The 17,696-nt window shown below is 34.8% G+C and overlaps 2 protein-coding genes across 4 annotated transcripts; one reads left to right on the top strand and one right to left on the bottom strand.

Annotated features, from left to right (window-relative positions):
- The first annotated feature begins 4,201 nt into the window (after positions 1-4,201).
- Positions 4,202-15,789, top strand: LOC131016006 (ABC transporter I family member 11, chloroplastic). Of its 3 annotated transcripts, none has more exons than XR_009098816.1 (12): positions 4,223-4,384; positions 4,522-4,579; positions 5,471-5,550; positions 6,030-6,081; positions 6,198-6,331; positions 6,797-6,911; positions 7,035-7,121; positions 7,492-7,540; positions 8,683-8,767; positions 10,405-10,528; positions 15,104-15,314; positions 15,466-15,789. XR_009098816.1 is itself a non-coding variant. In XM_057944555.1 (11 exons), the coding sequence occupies exons 1-10, from the start codon at positions 4,290-4,292 to the stop codon at positions 10,481-10,483; spliced, it is 834 nt and encodes a 277-aa protein (XP_057800538.1). In that variant the 5' UTR covers positions 4,202-4,289; the 3' UTR covers positions 10,484-10,528; positions 15,104-15,337. The 3 variants fall into 3 exon arrangements, 1 of the variants encoding a protein (XP_057800538.1); XR_009098815.1 differs by having other exon boundaries at positions 15,419-15,789; XM_057944555.1 differs by lacking the exon at positions 15,466-15,789 and having other exon boundaries at positions 4,202-4,384; positions 15,104-15,337.
- LOC131015998 (protein LAZY 1-like) lies at positions 10,706-15,075 on the bottom strand. The gene is made up of 5 exons (XM_057944542.1): positions 13,926-15,075; positions 13,778-13,844; positions 12,667-13,394; positions 11,147-11,366; positions 10,706-11,027 (listed from the first exon to the last, which is right to left on the bottom strand). The coding sequence occupies exons 1-5, from the start codon at positions 13,929-13,931 to the stop codon at positions 11,008-11,010; spliced, it is 1,041 nt and encodes a 346-aa protein (XP_057800525.1). The 5' UTR covers positions 13,932-15,075; the 3' UTR covers positions 10,706-11,007.
- Positions 15,790-17,696: the final 1,907 nt, after the last annotated feature.

Here is a 17,696-nt window from a genome sequence, read left to right as displayed (position 1 = left end):
AGGGCTTCGAAGTTTCATGCAGCTTTACAAGCTTGGTGTTTTCCTTCTTCAATGCATTTATAACTTCCCGAGCTCTTTCACACATCGGTTCGTCATACCAATCAAAGAAACCACAATTCCGGGTCTGTGAAATAAAAAAAATGAGTATTAATTCCATGTTTAGGGCAAAAACAAAATGAGTGATAAGCAATTGATTTACCTTCCAATTTCGACACCCATAGAATCTTCTACCTGGATTTTCTTCAGTCCAAGAAGTCAGTATCGTAGCTTTCAATCTCTTGCCTTCAAATTTACAACGGCAATACCTAACCTCATCGCCATTCATCACCTGCCGTCTGCCACGCGACGAGGATGACCCGAATCCTGAGCTCGAGCTCATGATAATATCTCGATTCCTTGTATACTCAACAAACCCTAACCCAATTGACGAAAATCTTGTGGATTTCTCTCAATTTCCAGCAACCTCGCAATAAAATTAGGGTTCCTTCAAATTTAAACCCTAATTCCTAAATACAATAGCGTTGGAAGGGGTAGGGCCCAGAGAAAAAAAAATTGAAGACGGTGTTAAACGCCCGTCAAGCCCCCAGACTTAATTGCACCCTTCTTCCGGGACTCTGGGGAGGTCAACGCGCTTTGACCTACTTTGGGGGGCTAAAAGCTCTAGGGGGTGTACTACAAGGGGGAATCTGCACCTTTGCCCTTCAAAATAAAATGGTAAAATTAGATTGTGGAACATTCATTCGTACAATTCCATGTCCAAGCCAGGATTCTACCAAATCACGAAACAAGTTTTCACCTCAATATTTTCTTCAAAATCCAATCAACACATCACAAATTTGATTGTCAAATCCCTAATCAATTCGACCCCAAAATCTCTCCAAATTTCACAATCTTTCATTTCCAAACTGAATCCGCATATCACACAAACACACAAACAGAGAGAGAGCGGCGTTGGGAGGAAATGGAGGGCGGCGACGGCTGGGAGCGGGGCAGCGGTGCGACTGGAGGGCAATGGCTTTAGCCTTGAGCTGCTGCTGCGGCCCAAAGTGCGGCGGACTGTGCGATGCACGGACCACAATATATTTATGATTTTAAAAAAGATTAAATTATATAAATATATCAAAATATTACTCCATATTTATGAGTTAGATTATTTAGAAACAAAAATTAATTTCCGTTAATGTAAATATTACTCCATTCGTTCACGAAAGAACTTCCTAGAAAAAAGTGGCATGGACTTTAATAAAATGTTGTTGAATGTATTGAGAGTGGAGAAAAAAATTATTGAGTATATTGGAAATGGTGAAAACTTATTAGTAATTTATTGTGCTGGTGAAAAAAGGAAGGGTAAATGAGGTATTTTTAAGGTGTAGAGTATAGTCCCAAAATATGTAAGAAGTTATTTTGTGAACGTCTCAAAAATGAAAAATATGAAGTTCTTTTATGGACGTATAGAGTGTTTGATTTGAAGTAGTGTATAATAAACTATTATCAACTGAATGAATATAATATTAAATTTAATAAATTTTGTATAATTAAATTATTATTAACTATAACTAACATCACACATTATAATTATAGAGTATTAGGCACTATACAAAAGTAAATAAATATTTTCATATGCAAACACCGATAAAAAATAAATAATTATATACCATATTTAAAGTTCTATAATTTTAATCAATATCCCACACTTAATTTAATAGTTTTAGATATTTAATTAATTTAAATAAAATTACACACACCTAATATAATAATTTTGGGTTATTTTTTTTTTTTGAGGAAACAACCTTATATTGAAATCAGTTCAAGTCCTCCAGTACAACTTCCTTCAGCCAAGAAGGGAACTCTTTAAACCACCAAGTGGCTTGAGTCGTCGATCTGTGCTAATCTATGCGCCGCACAATTGGCGGATTGCTGCACATGAAACACTCATCTCAGCAAAGGTCCTCTCGCCGCTTGGAGAATATCGCAAATATCATCTGGGACGAATTTCCTATCTTCTTTAGGTTTCACCATTGTTCTAGCCGCCAATAACGAATCCGTAAAGAGCTCTATTGTCTCCAGTCCCACCTCCACACTCGCTGAAATGTCATGGACTACGACCATAATTTCCGCCATCAAAACGTTGGAAGAAGGAGAGGTTGGTTTTGCCATCGCAAACAAAATGTGACCAGCATGGTCTCGTGCAATGACTCCCACACCAAAAGCACCTCGCTCAACGTCCATCATGGCATCCACATCCACTCGCACAACACCTCTCCTCGGCGCTTCCCATTTCTTTGCGCCAACCTTGACGCCCAGCAAGGCCTCCGCCGAGAACGTTAGTTTTGCGGCTTGAAACACCTCCCATAAGGCCACATACTCAGCCTCCGTTACCTCCACCTCCTTTTTCTCATTGTCATGGGAGGCTCTGCACGAAGAAACCCAAATCTGCCACACCATCAAGACCCACACCTCGTACTCCTCATAATAATTTTGGGTTATTAAAGATTCAAGTTTTGGGCTCGCACCTAATATAATAATTTTGGGTTATTAAAGTCAAGATTCAAGTTCTGGGCTCTAAAAAGATTCAACTTATGGAGTATTATTAAAAAGCCCATCTTTAAGTACTCCAAAATTAATGAAAAAAAATACAAATAAGGAATAGTGAAAGCCCTACTTTATTCATCTTTTTCGAAACAGTCATACAGGTAGCGCCGCTGCCTCTTCTTCATCTTCTTCATGCATGTTTCTACAACGTCCTCTTTTTCTTCATCTCAGCGTTATCTTCTTCTTTCTTCTTCTTTTGCAAAATAACTCATCTTCTTCTTATTTCTCATAAACAATAGTTGCAATTTTTCCATAATTATTGAAAGTTGAATGCGCCGATAGCCCCAGATCGTTGGAGTGAATGCGTTGAAGTTGCAATTGCAGTACCGTCGAAGATGTAGCACCGCTCCTGCTTTTTCTTCTCATTTTCTTTCACCAGAGTTATTCAAGTTCTTTTTCTTTCAATTAATAAGAGAAAAAGAAGAAGATTTAAGAAAAGTTTTTTATGTAAGAAATTCTTTAGATTGACTAATTGAGGTTATTTTCTATTTAAAATTTCATCATTCTCTTCAATTAAGAAGAAAAAGAAAAAAGCAAATTCAAGATTTTGAATTAAGAAATTTCTTATGTAAACAAATTTGTTCAATTGCTTAAGAAATTGTCGTTTCATGATGAAGATTTTGAATTAATTTTTATTGTGTGTTTGCTTTTGCAATTCGTGTTTTTTGAAATATGATCTGAATTGTTGCTGATTTCAAATGTTGGGAAAAAATGAGTTGTTGCTAAAACCACGTCATAGGTATCTGAAATTTTGGAAAAATAACTGCTAATTGATCTTTATATTATATATAGATTATTTTAGTTCATACTCTTATCACGATAAATGATTTTAAGTGATAGAATATTAGTATTTTTTTTTTGATAAATTTATAATATTAAATAAGAAAATTAAAAGATCGCACCACATGGTATTCGAATCCAAGACCTTTGGACTTATACATATTATCAAAATATAAATAAAATATATAAATGATAGTAGAATATTATCAAAATATAAAATTATTTTATAAATCTATATCTATATCTATATAATACATAAAAGAGGAGTTTTTCCCTTCATCTTTCCCCCCTCTTTTTCTCTCTCTTCTTCCATTAATTTTTTCATTTTTTTTTCTTTTAGTTTTTCATAATTTAATTCTTTTGTAAATATTGTCAAATTTAATTCATGATTTTTTTTTTCAATATGAATCTTAAATTTAATACTATTGTATAAAAACATCAAAAATAAATTTAAAATGAATAAGTTATGAAAAATTTAAAATATTTTATTTTCTCTCTTTTCATTAAATATTTTATTTTCTCTCTTTTCATTAAAATTTTATAACTTTTTATTTATGTTTGTATATGAAAATATTTATTATGACGTGTAATTCTATAATAATAATGTGTAAATGCTAATTTTTGTTATTGAATAATTTTTATTACACTTTATACAAAGTTGTTAATATAATTTTTAAATTTAAGATTTTATTGAATAATTGAAGTGAATTATTTTATTTTATTTTTAAAATATATTTTATATTTATTTATATTTATTTAAATATATAGTTAATTTCGATGTTCATCGTGCATCGAATGGACGTTCTAGTTATAGTAGTATGAAGTGATATTTCGTTGAAACTCAGTAAATCAGTATAATAGAATTCGTTATTACATCAGCTGAAAATCAGTTACTATCATATTTTCGCACCTCTCTAATGGCGAGCGTATGGCTTTCCTCATCGTCTCTGCTTGCTTCGAAACCGCCGATTGACAGTTCGTCAACTGCGTTCTTATCTCCACATCGCTTCAGGTTTATGTTCGAATATGCCTTTTCTGTATTATTTTTGGTTGAATTTATGGTAAGATTAAACTAGCATTTCAATTATACGAATTATCACCTATATCTAATTTTATTTTATTCTTATATTTTTGTTCTTTCAATTGCAGTTTAAATTCGAAAAAAATTGGAGCGCGCAGAATTGCATGTGATTACTCCTGCTTCGAAGTGAGTATCGATGTGGTCTTATTTTATATTTCCCCTTATCCTTTTGGATGAATTCCATTGACGTTTTCCTGCATTTAGGTTTCTGTTTCTACAGACTGCTCGAGTTAGATATATTTTTGTTTTACTCTGTCTCCCTACTTTGTTTACGCTGTGTATTTGTAACTTATTATTTGGTGGTGCTAGTGAAATTTTGTGTGGATTTTGTTGTGACTTCTAATGATATTGATATTAGGCAATAATTTTGTGTTTTCATGATGTTAATTAGGTTTTCATGAGAAAATACAGGGATTTCTATGTTTTTTCCTCCTTTTTTTCGTTCACCAAATTCTAGTGTCTGAAAATAGTGTAGTTCGAATGTTGCATGCCATTTGGTTTAAATTGATTGGAGTCCTGAGTTTGTTTTCTTTCCAATATCACACAAATTTGTACAAGTTCAAAATGAAAATGTACTGGTGTGTGCAGGAAAGCTTTATTTAATACCAGTCATTACATTCCGTTAATTTTCACATCTAACTGGACCTACTAGTTGTCCAAAATAGGCCAATAACTTGATGGAGATCTTGAGTTGTTATGGATTTGTTATTATTAATATCTCGTGTCTTGTGTTGCATTAAATGTGACCTTTTCTTGTTGGTGTATCCCTTTTCTGCTGCTTAATTTGGCCATTTCTTGTAGTATATGGGTAAACTGCGATCGGGTTTCTATTCATCCATGACGGCTTAAATTGCTCTGTGCTGTTGGGAGCTTTAGAGTCTTTTGTTGATTCCTCTGTTTCAGTTATTTGTAATTTTCAGTTTTTTACTTGTCTTCTTTTTATTTGTTGGTTGTTTATAATGAATTGCAAAGGTACAACCATTAAAGAAAGATTACAATTCCCATTTCCCCTCTCAGATAAAGGGTGTCAGTTATCGACCTCCAGGAACTGTCGCTGATCTTCTGAATGGAATCAGCTTCTCCTTACCTGAGAAAAGGTGCTTTTCCCTTTATAAATGATTTGGACACATGGTTGTCTTGTAGATTATCTATTTATCCTTTTATGTTTTTGCTCAGTTTAACAGTCATATAAGTTTCTATGTTGAGGCTCAAGCCCCCAAGAGTTAGGAGAATCAATCGAATTTTTTTGAAAACCTTATTGCTGCAGTTTTCAGTAATGGTTGGTCAGCTGTAGATACATGTAAAAGGGTAGTTAACTAGTTATATATTTTTTGGGTACTCTACCAAAGGAAACCTTTTTCCAGGTTTGTGTAGGAACTATGAGAATATGCTTAATGGTATCTCCCTAGGTTGGCTTTGAGGTAAATATCATATTTGTTACTTTTTTCATAATTATTATTGTTATTATGTAATATGGAATCAGGCTCAATGTTTAGTTATTGCTTGCTAGGTTTTGTACCTAGAAGTTGGCGAAGAACTCTAAACAAATTGCATTTTTCTCTCGTTATTCGTATAGTTTTGGTCTGATCTTTGGACGAAGCGGAAGTGGGAAAACAACACTTTTGCAGGTTTATTTCTTAATTGATGACTTTCTCTTTGTCAAGCTAAAATTATGTATATATTTATAATTTATTCCATCTCCTGTTGATTTATATTTTGCACACATGATTGGCATCCCAAGCAGCTGATTGCAGGACTAAGTAAACCAACATCAGGCTCAATCTATGTTCAAAGATACGGTGAAGATGGTCATCCAAATCAATCTCCCAAAATGTTGCAACCCAGAAGAGTTGGTATTGTTTTCCAATTTCCCGAAAGGTATTACCCTACCTAAAGTTATCTATCTACACTTGTTAGAGGTTTTTGGATATATGTTGCTTTCAGAAAGGATCTCAGATTTTAAATTTATACGTAATGCCAACTTATCTGTAACAGGAGACAGGGTCAGTACCGTAAGATTCTTCCGCTTCCATTTATGTTAGTGTAGAAATAGACTGTGGTTTTGTCGTTTGATGATATAGACAGCCCATTTCTGCTGTTTGTGTGTTCTAACTATTCTATGCAAGTCTCCATTTGCTTTGTTTACTTTCTGGTATAAACCAGCTATTATTATTCTATTCTTTGATTTTTTATTTATTTATTAGGCACTTTAAAGTGTTTCTGTGTTTAACTATTTGTTATATTTGACATTCTTTTTTTAGACAGTTTCATGGTGACATTTCTTTTTCCTTGGATAAATATGCCTTTGAATTTCAGAAGATCTAAGATAATACCTTGGTGTAGGTTTTTCATTGCAGACAATATTCTTGATGAAATTATATATGGGTGGCCAAGACAAAGAGCTGGCCTGCAATTGAGAGAGCTTCTTGCTTCAAGGCTCCAAAAAGCTATGACCTCGGTATCAGTTTTAGTAACAGCGATTAACATATTCACTACATCAGTATCATTATTTTTAGTATTTTCCAGATAAAAGTGTTTGTACATAATCCTGACCAATCTCTTCATGCACTGAATCTATCAGGTTGGTCTAACTGGAATCCCATTGGACAAAGATCCCCAATCACTGAGTGGTGGATACAAACGTCGGCTCGCCCTCGCAATTCAGTTGGTAAGATTTTTCTTCTGCACTAATGCCACGTGAGCGCCTGTGCCATTAGAAATAAATGATTGCATGTCATTAGTCCCTTAATGTTTAAGTGTCCAAGTATAGAGGCAATAACATAGCTTTAATTCTTTCCCATGAAAATCATTTGTGCATATACATCTAAGTCCTCCCACTTGGGGAAAACCTGACATGCTCTGACTCGCCCCTGCTAGCACGAGGGATTGCTAGCCACTTCTAGCTGTTGTACCAAGTATCTAGGGCTAGGCCACAATGGAGCAAGCATATTGTTGGCTCAAAGCTTGTCATAGTTTTTTGCTTTACTAGTAGGCAGAAGTGTAATGGTTTGCCTTCAATTTTCATTTGTGTTTCTCAGGTTCAAACCCCAGACCTATTAATACTGGATGAGCCTCTTGCTGGTCTAGGTACGAATCTACAGTCATGTTTATGATGTTTTTAAATTGTTCCCTGAATACTTGGTTTTCTTTTCCCTGCTATAAAATGTTAATTTTTTATATACATTTTAACCCATGAGTGAAGCATATCAGCTCTGTATGTCCTTTGGTTCATCTTTTACTTGGTTTTGAGCTGTAGATGAGAATATTGCTTTGGTAGAGGTTTGGCAAAAATGGAAAACAAGGAAAAAATTGAAATTCCATTTTAGGAAGTGGATCCTTGTTTTGGATGATCCTAGATTGGGACAGTTTGATTTCAACTTGTCAATTCTGATAAAATGCAGAAATCTGTCTTAATATTCAGAAACAGTGACATACAATAAAAGAAATCTACGCTACGAACATTAGTGCAGTTAATGATAATTGTTAGAATTATGTATATGATAAAATTGTATGGGTTATTTAATGTGCTTTCCTAGTTCAATTAGGACTCTTGTGTATATATAGGTGCTTTGATCAGTATATGAATATATTGAAAATTTTCCCAACATCATGCTTCTACCTTGATTTAACAATAATATTACAATATTATCTAAGTTTGATAACAAAAAATTGTTTATTTCATCAACTTTCATGTTGGTTATAAGTGTTCTCCTGCTTATTGGATGTCTTGTACTCTTAACCTCATTATTTTCTTGAGACATTGGAACCTTTATAACTGCAATATGATTCTCCTATCTAGTGTGAGCTTAAAAGTTAGATTAACTTATACCACAGTTCACAAGCCACATTGATAAAGACACTCATCTATCGTTACAGAATATGGATGCTCCTTTCACTAATTGAAGCTGAGTTATACGAATGCTTGGATTTTCTTGAATGGTTATAGGTCTAAAAACTTTGAAGAGATTATCAGCCCTGGTTGTTGGAGTTAAATTATCTTTAAGGGATTAACCACGTGCCTTAGCTAATATTTCTGCATTGTTTATAGTTGCTTCTCTTGTTACATTTCCATCCAAGAAATTCTAGCACTTATTTAATACTTGAACTATATCTTCTAAACTAATCTTTGTATCATTTCCACGTGGTCCATTTTGAATTGGACCTCTTGGGCAACCTCTTCCTTTTATTGACTTTTCCATTTCTATTATGTTCAAAATTCATCTACCTAGATTGGAAGGCCCGTGCAGATGTTGTTAAATTGTTGAGAGACCTGAAGAAGGAGCTGGCATTGCTTGTTGTCAGCCATGACCTTAAGTAAGATTATAGCTGCATTTTTAACTGTTAATTATATTTTTCTTCTTTCTTTAAGAAAATTATCTCTTTTACCAACATATTGAGTAACATGCACTTCTGAAGTTATATCTTTCGTATTTACATTTCATCTCTTTCTTAAAAAGTCCTGAACAGTGAACACATTCTGTTTCCCCATGTGAATCCTTATGTTATGTCTCATACTGGCCATTCACATGTAAAAGATGTTAGCAATCGGACACCTTTTATTTAGGGATGTCAATCTGGCCAACCCACCGGGTTTCGGGCCAACCCTATCAGGTTGTCGGGTTATTTGGGTGCGGACTAATCGGGTTGAAAAATTTTCGGGTTAAAAATTTCCAACCCTAACCCTAAACGTTTGGGTTTCGGGCTAGACCATTGGGCTTGGAAATTTATTTTTTAAAAATAACAAATACATTTCTCTTGACAATATTATATTTGTAACAAACAAATAGATGCATAAATAAGTGATATTTCAACATTGACTTACATAATAACTATTATGCAACTCTTAGAATAAAAAATGCACACATTTTTGTTAAATGATTATCATTTTCTAATTTTTACACCTAAATGTTTTATGTTAAGCATTGGCTTAAAAACGCAAAGAAGTGAAAGGGTGAGTATAACTTTCTAATGTTGAATCTATGATATTGAATCAAAATATATTCACAAACTTTTGGAGAAAAAAAACTTATTATACTAATTTTCTGAAGCAAAGTAATGTAGTTGAAAATCAAATAACAAAAAAAAAAATCATATAATAAGGCGAACACATTGTTTTTGGGTCAGCCCTATAGAGTTCGGGCTATTTTCGAGTCAACCCTATCGGGTGTCGGGCTATATTCGGGCTGTAATTCTATGGGGTTGAAAATTTTCAGCCCTAACCCTCTCGAATTGTTGGTCTAATTGGGTCAGTACATGGATTTTGGGCTGGATTGACATCCCTACTTTTATTCTTAAAAGTAGCTGTGGTTCAAATGGTTGAGTATCTTAGGTAACTGAGGTTCTGCGCTCATTGGAATATTTATCTCCATGACACTTTTTTTGCATAAGAAGTTATATAACCTTATCTTATTGTTTTGCACTTGCAGGCCTTTTTAAAAAATAAAATAAAATAAAATTATAAGATATTGAAAATATCTGATAGAATTGACAGCAATAAGAACTACCAATGGATAACATGGAACTCTGAGAAGCATGGAGAAATTTAATCTTCAAGAAAAAAATTTGCTTTATTTTATTTTTTGTGGCATTGTTGAGTGGTCATCTTTCATAGTAATTTATGTGATCATTGTCAATGATTTTTAGTGGCCCCCCTTTATTCCTCAGCCGTAAATAAAAGTTCCTGACCTCGTAAACTGTTGAAACGCCTATCACTTGGCAAATTTCCTTTGGTAGATTGCAAAAATGAAGCTACTTATACAAAAGTGACTTTATAACTACAACAGTAACACGAGTCCTTCATTTGAGATCTTTGCATCCTTAACCTAGCTGATTGCTATCCATTTTCAGGTGAAGAGATAATGCATTGAAATGAATCCTTGCTTGTCAAACGTTACCCTATTAATGCATGATTATGTTCGATCCAACTTTTGATTCTTGTTATGCATCTCCAGAGAGTTGGCACCTCTAGTAGATCAGTCATGGAGGATGGAAATGGGTGGAGTATTGAAGAGAGAATGCCTGCCTATTTGATTATGTGTTGTCACTTTCTAATCAACCAATGCTGCTGTAATTAAGGTACGACAGTGGAGATTCCGATTCTTCTTATTTCAAGCATATTCAAATTAGCTGGAAAAGATTGACGTGCAAAGTAAGTGCAGCTAGACAAAGTGGTCTGCATATTAATTTCCATGATGATCGCCTTATATCAAATGGATACCTCAAAGATGATATTTTTCTAAGCTTTCTATGCAATGTAATAATCTCACACAAGCACTCAATGCATTGAACAGAATAGCTTTTAGTACAAACATTGTATCTTTTCCGATAACCGAGTTTTACTTGTAAAGAAGAACGAGAATCAAATAGCTTTACCATTCGCTACCATAGCACTTCACTGTAGATCACACTGGCTAGGAGAAACTCCTAGTTTATTTCTTAATAACCTATCCAATTCTGACTTCACTATTGGATAAAGTCACAAACATACATGCCCTTCCACACATGACAGTCTAATTAAACGAGGATGCCTGTCTTGCTTTTAGTGTTTCAGCCCCTTACAGCTCCAGTACCAAGTCTTGTAATTTAGATACCCAAAACAGGAAAAGAAAAAAAGAGTCAGACAAGCGTATGTAATTAAGAACAGAGATTCCACAACTAATGGTAATGCATGCATATTTCACATTTTTAACTTACAATCAGAATCTGTCTTGATCCAGCGCCCTCCATTGGTTGGTGAAGAACCTTTGCAGATATCATCTGAAGATAGTTTCTTAGTGTTTCCCCTTTTTTTGCTGGGTGGTGAACCAACCATCTTATTTCCTTCATCTACTTCGATCTTACAGACATCTTTACGGGGAATGTGTTTATCAGTCATCTCTTCAGGGTGAACCTTCCTTTGCAGCATTTTAAGAACCTGCATCCAAATCCAGTGGTGGCAACTTAATCTACTATAAAGATTCAAAACTGATGCTCTGAAATTTCATTTATTTCTAGATGAGTTCTCTCAATCCTGAGCAAGTAAAATGTGTTGAACATGTTTAAATTATGGCCATAAAAATTACTTAAATAAACTGTTGGTTTAGTTGCTGTAAATCTAGAACTATAGATGATTACCTAAAATCCATAGAAACCAAATTTTATGTTGGGTGATTAATGAACCTGTTGCAGATGATTTTAGAATGCAGAATATCTTATGCTATGTATTTTTTATGAATTAGCTAAAATAAATTGTTACGATAACTCATATCGGTTCTACATGAAAGTGTTGGAATGGTTTATAAGAGAGGGTCAACCCTTTACCTTTGACCATCGTTTTGGGTTAAGTTAGGGCTCCCTAACTTAGAGCACTCCCAGCAGAAATCCCAAAATTATGCTCTTATATTTCTCCCTAAAGCTTCCCTATTTAATTTTATCACACATCTAAGCTTCCCTAAATACTTATATTTCTCCCTAAAGCTTCCCTATTTAATGTTATATTGCTCTAAGAAGAAATACTTTCATGGGAGTGCTCTAAGTTAGGTTGACCCCCTCTTACATACCATTCAATACTTTCATGTGGAATAGATGTGTGATATAATAACATAAATATATTGCAAGTTATATGGTTCCAGTTTACAGATGTGCTTATGCACAACAAAACTCCAGCTATACAACATGAAAATTGTTATTATGCATTTATATATTTTGTTTCCTGCAATGATTGTGCTATGAATCATGAAATGAAATAGTATTAAAAAATACAACTATTGTTTACTGATCCCCTAACAGACACTTCATGCGTCAAAATAAAATATTTAAGTTAGAACATTAGTGAGAGCTTGTTTCGTTATAGTAAATTATTCTGCTTAATTCGAACAAGTATAATTAAATTAGTTTAACTGGAAAGGTACCAGTAGTTCTCTTAGAAGCATGAATTTAGCATGTACTTGTTACCTAAGAGTAGTTTAATTTGGAAAAACTAAGATTATTTAAGTTGGGGAACTTGGAAATGATTCTATTCATTTTTTAAACAATAAGAAGAAAGATAAAATATGAAAAAAAGTATGTAACTAGACTAACTGCAGTTCTAATAAATTAGCATGTTTTCTTGTATTGACATTTGTAAATGAGTAATGGTTTATGGTATTTTCATTGACGTGGTGATCACCCAAACAGAAAATAGAAGGTGATATTTAGTATGTATCTTTAGGCTGACGTAGTCGGGGTAAGCTGACCTTGGAGAGTTTTTTCTTCACTGAGATGGATACAATAGCTTCATCAGTAGCTGTTGAGCTGGTCGATGAAGAATGGAACTTCTTTACCACCTTTTTCATGAAACAAGTGACATTTCTTTTCCTTGAGTGTTGTTCTGCTCCTTTGGATTCCCTTGGTGGTTGATCCTGGTCTATACTATTCCTACCAAAGAGATCTTCAAGGGATGTCTTTTCTTTCCTTGTCTCATTATTTGTCTCCGCAACTCCAATTGAATTGGCTAAGAGATAATTTTGGAGAGGAAAATCTGGGAAGTAGGTCTGACCATCAGAATCTTCTCCCTCCATCGGCTTGCTGAGGGTTATAATGCTTGCTTGACTACTCCGTCCAGATGTCTCGTTGGCTAACTCTTTATCCTCAGCCTCAAGAAACTTCTCTAGCTCATAGTTTATTAGCTGGAGATCATTTTCTGATATCTCTATCCTATAATCAGTCAAATCATCAGAAGGCATTGGCAGTGTTGGGGTTGGGGGGTCTGTACCGTGTAGTTCCATGCCAAAGGTGCCAATTGCAAGAAATTCAAAAGGCTCAAACAATTCCTCTTGGAAGAGCCCTTTGAATTCATCAGATCCAAACCTGTTTGGAGACTTGTGAAATTTGGTTTCCGAGTGAGACAAATTCTTGTTTGGTTCTGTGCAATAGTTTTGCTCATCAAATAATGTCTGCACTGAAAAACAAGCACAAGGGTTTCCTGAAATCATAACAAAAATGTCAGTCTTGTTAGCAAAACCTACCTTGTAATTTTGCATTCTATTGGATGGGTGTCGCTTGTGTTAAAGGGAACCAAGCTACTAGAGTCTAGATAACTTCACCAACTAGTGTATTCTTTGGTAGGAGTTTCCTTAATTATAACAACACATATTTGCAAGTTGCAACTTATGTTCAGCTCAAGCTGTTGGCATGTTGAGGCAAATTGAGTCTGTCTCAAATAACTAAGAATGGTATGCATTAAAACTGTCATGGTTATATGCTTCAATCCTAGTTAAATTCAAAGAGCATGAGAGCAAGAATATTTAGTGTCCTACTCTATTCTGTATTTGATCATATAAGGGTATCTGATGCTGCTTGAGTTACCTAATATGGAATTCTTCTTTGGCTCCATGCTGTTGTGGGTCAACTTACGATGCATCCAACCTAGGAACTGTAACAAAAGACAAAAGTTAGAATTATTTCATCCAAGAGCTTCATGTCATTCTATCAAGACCTAGAGTCCAGGACATACCGTCATATTGAGCTTTCCTGTGATCAAAGCTGGATCAGAGATGGTTATCTCAAAACAGTAACTCAAGATCAAAAAAGGCTGTGGATATTGAATAGATGAATCTTTCTTTTAAAAGAGGATACTTAGAAGACGTTTTATAGAGGGACAGTTTGAGTTCCTTTTCGTCATCTTGTTTTAAATGGAAAGCGAGTTCCTAGAAGGATCTAAGTTGGTTTCAGCAAGAGAGGGAACACTGGGAAGATTCCAAGACTATGGTTGGATATCCTCTGTCAACATTGTATCAGTTGATAAATGGGCCTCAAGACCCACATGCTGATGATGCTATATTTTCCACGGGCATATGTGATTTCTTAGAGTTGGTGACATGGCGACTAATAATGTCATTTAAGTAGTAATTTTTGTGCGTGACTATGTTTTGATATCATGATGATTTGACTTATATTATGTATTTACCAAAATACAAATCCATGGTATGATAGCCATGTGGGTGATAGGATTGGCCATGGGAAATTGCTTGTTGCATTCCCTTTTCCAATTAGTTTATTGTGAAGTTGTATCGTATCACAGTGGTTGGTAGGGCTACACAGGATGATTAGATACTCATACCAAAAGTAGTTGGATTTGTGGTAGATATTTCTACACTACGGCCATGTAAAGGGCTTGTGCTCATTGAGAAATTGGCATGGCCATCAAGGTCAATATATTTTTGTTAAGCTCTTTGTTTTACTATTTACTAGCTCTTTTCTCTAAAAAATTGGGTAATGTCATGCAACCTGATATCTCTGTCTAACTTATCAATTTCCTCAGCTGAGATATTGAGATGTATGTTACGGGTTAATGCAACATGCAAGTATTACTAATTTGGATTTCTGGATTGCCTAAAAACTTGTATGAGATCGTCTCACGGGTCAAGGTCCCTATGATGGTATCCTGACCTGGACTCAAACTCTTATCTCGTGGTATATGCATAAGTTTGTTGGTGTTTTGGTGTGTTTGGATCTGGGTATGGATACATTTGTAAGACTGTTCACAGAAGACTCGCCGCCCTTCTGATTGTGTTTTGTGGAAACCCAAATGTTATATTACATAGATGATAGATTGTAAATATGCACGAAATCTCAAATAGTCGTCCTTGTACCAACACTTCCCATATAAATGAGGAACAATTTTTTACGCAGGGACAAGAACAGAAGCATCTAGAAGAAATTCTTGGACACATGGATAGTGCTGAAGAGTCTGGTTTATTCAAGAAGTCCATTTAGTAATTACATGCTGAAGAGTGTGTCATGCTGGACAGCTGTGTGAATGTAAACTACTGTTATGTTACACCGAAAAATATTTTTCGGCGGATAACCACAACCATGCACTGCCCATGCTCAATATATAAAGGTACAAATCCTTATTTGTTGTTATTGCCCTGTCTTTGATTCCTTGTGTTAAATTTAATCGGATTTCCTTATATTACATTACTACTTGAGAATTATTATCTGTAGAGTTTGAATATAGAAGTTTTCCTCAGCTGACGGTGCTGTCTATGCAGATTGATTACTACTAGTGTTCTATCAGAGTTCTCAAACTAATGCCCTAGTCTGCCCCTAGGATATGATGTTAACCACTCTATATTCTTTTTTCCTTTCCCTAGTTGGTCTCATTTATCAGACCACTACTGTTAGAGCCGTATGATTTCAACTAGAGTAGCATATTAATGTTCTAAATCCTGTTTTAAATGGCAATCTGTGAAGTTTGGATTACGACAACTTGATTTTCATCCCATCAGTGAGTACTGATGCTTTTGTACTTTTATGCTTGACCATACTTTGACATCTTATTGTGAATGCTATCTTACAAATATTAATTGTTATCAGGAAGTTGGGTAGTCATATCTTGTTGTGATATCATTGTGAAATATTTGGCTTAATGCTCTTTCTCTCTCACACACACCACACACACGAATGTTGTGTATGAACTACATATAGATCCTCACCTCTGTCACGTTGGGTAATCCTAGTTATCGAGGCAGGTGTATGATGTGGAGTAGTAGAGAAACTAGCATATCATGCAGGTTGAATGTAATATGGTGCAACAGCAACTTGGTATAGCTGGATAGAGACGACACGGGTAAATAAAAGAAAGTCGATTCATGTGTTGCACAACGTGTTTGTGTCTAGTATACGTGTTATAGGTCCATTATTGCAGATATGGAACTGGTGAGACAAATATTAGCTGAATTAATCAGGCACGGGGGATCCTCGTTTTCAGCTAAGCTACAAAAGGCTAACAAACAGAAAATGTTACCTTTTTGGTTGGACAAGAATGAGTAAGAGTAGACGACTATGAACAAATCCATGCAAACACTACCCTCCACCATTGCTAGGATTCTGTAAGAGAGTGCTTGTGGCTCCCACATTGGTATTAGATGCACTTATCTTTTTAGGTCTCAGGCCCGTCTTAAGTTCCACTAATTTCGTCTGTGTTTCTTTCTGCTGATATTTACGTGATTGTCTTCTTTTGTCAAACTTGTTAAGCAGTCATGGTGTCTTAGTGCAGATGGTCGTTATATATGTATTTTTAGACCATTTTTCAAAGAAATAATATAAAATATGCCCATCTTTTATAAAATATATAAATTCTATTCATTTTACCCTTCTACCAATATAAAATCAAAATTATTAATGCTCCATCCGTCTCATTACAAATGTTTCATTACTCTTGGACATGTGGATTAAGAAATGTGTAATTATTAGATAAAGTGAATTGGTTTTGAAAAAGAAATAAATTGATATTTACAAAAGTAGGTATAGAGAGAGAGTAGATAGTGGACCCATTAATGAATTAGTCAATTAATTATTTGTCAAAGAAAGAAATGAGACTGCTTGAACTAATACTAGAGTGCTTGAACCAATGCTCGACTCGTATTCAAGCAATCGAGCATTGGTTTAAAATGAACTAGTTAATGCTTGATTGTTTGAACGAATGCTTGACTCAAACTCGAGCTCAAAATGAGTTAAGTCACCATTTACTCTAGTTTATTTTAGTACCGCTACCTACAACCACACTTAGGGCTGTATATGAACCGAGCCGAGCCGAATACCTCCAGGCTCGGGCTCGGTTCGTGAAGATTTGGTTCGGCTCGAGTTCGGCTCGAGCTCGAATTCGAGCCTAAAAATGAGCTCGAGCTCGGCTCGCTTATATAATACCAAGCTCGAGTTTGTTTCGAATTCGGCTCATTAATTATTCGTTTATCTCGAGCTCGAGCTCGGTTCGAATTATTTATATATTAAGGTTTCATTAAAATAAAAAAATTATATTTTTTCATATATTACTAGACTATTTATGAATCATAATTTATAATTTATTTTTAACAAATAGATGATTTATCAAGTTAGTAGTATTTTTTTTTTAATTATGAGTATTATTTTTATTATTTAAAAAATATTTAACAAATAAAATATATAAAATTATTATTTAATGAACCTATTCGCGAGCCTATTCGCGAACATATTCGTGAACCTATTCGTGAGCCTATTCGCAAACATATTCGCAAGCCTATTCGCGAATAGGTTCGAGCCGAACATGTTCGCAAGCTCAGGAGCCAAACATGCACAGGCTCGAGTTCAGCTCGATAATTTTATCGAGCTCGGATTCGGGCTCGAGTTCGGCTCGTTTAGAAAACGAACGAATTTCGAACGAGCTTTTTTCGAGCCGAGCCCCGAATAATTCGCGAACGGCTTGATACGTTTACACCCCTAACCAATCTCCTCTGTCCTCGGA

Source organism: Salvia miltiorrhiza, chromosome 3 (assembly GCF_028751815.1).
Source record: "Salvia miltiorrhiza cultivar Shanhuang (shh) chromosome 3, IMPLAD_Smil_shh, whole genome shotgun sequence".
NCBI classification, from domain to species: Eukaryota; Viridiplantae; Streptophyta; class Magnoliopsida; order Lamiales; family Lamiaceae; genus Salvia; species Salvia miltiorrhiza.
Note: the sequence above shows the minus strand (reverse complement) of the source record. Positions and strands in the feature narration are given on the sequence as shown.

Bases quoted from the DNA above. Each gene is read 5' to 3' on its own strand.
- LOC131016006 (XM_057944555.1), top strand. From the start codon at position 4,290: ATGGCGAGCGTATGGCTTTCCTCATCGTCTCTGCTTGCTTCGAAACCG. The intron at 6,912-7,034 runs GTATCAGTTTTA...TGAATCTATCAG, and splicing joins TCCAAAAAGCTATGACCTCG to GTTGGTCTAACTGGAATCCC. The intron at 8,768-10,404 runs GTAAGATTATAG...ATGCATCTCCAG, and splicing joins GTTGTCAGCCATGACCTTAA to AGAGTTGGCACCTCTAGTAG.
- LOC131015998 (XM_057944542.1), bottom strand. The intron at 11,367-12,666 runs GTCAGCTTACCC...ATTTGGATGCAG, and splicing joins TGAAGAAAAAACTCTCCAAG to GTTCTTAAAATGCTGCAAAG. The intron at 11,028-11,146 runs GTAAGTTAAAAA...CTAAATTACAAG, and splicing joins GATCAAGACAGATTCTGATT to ACTTGGTACTGGAGCTGTAA.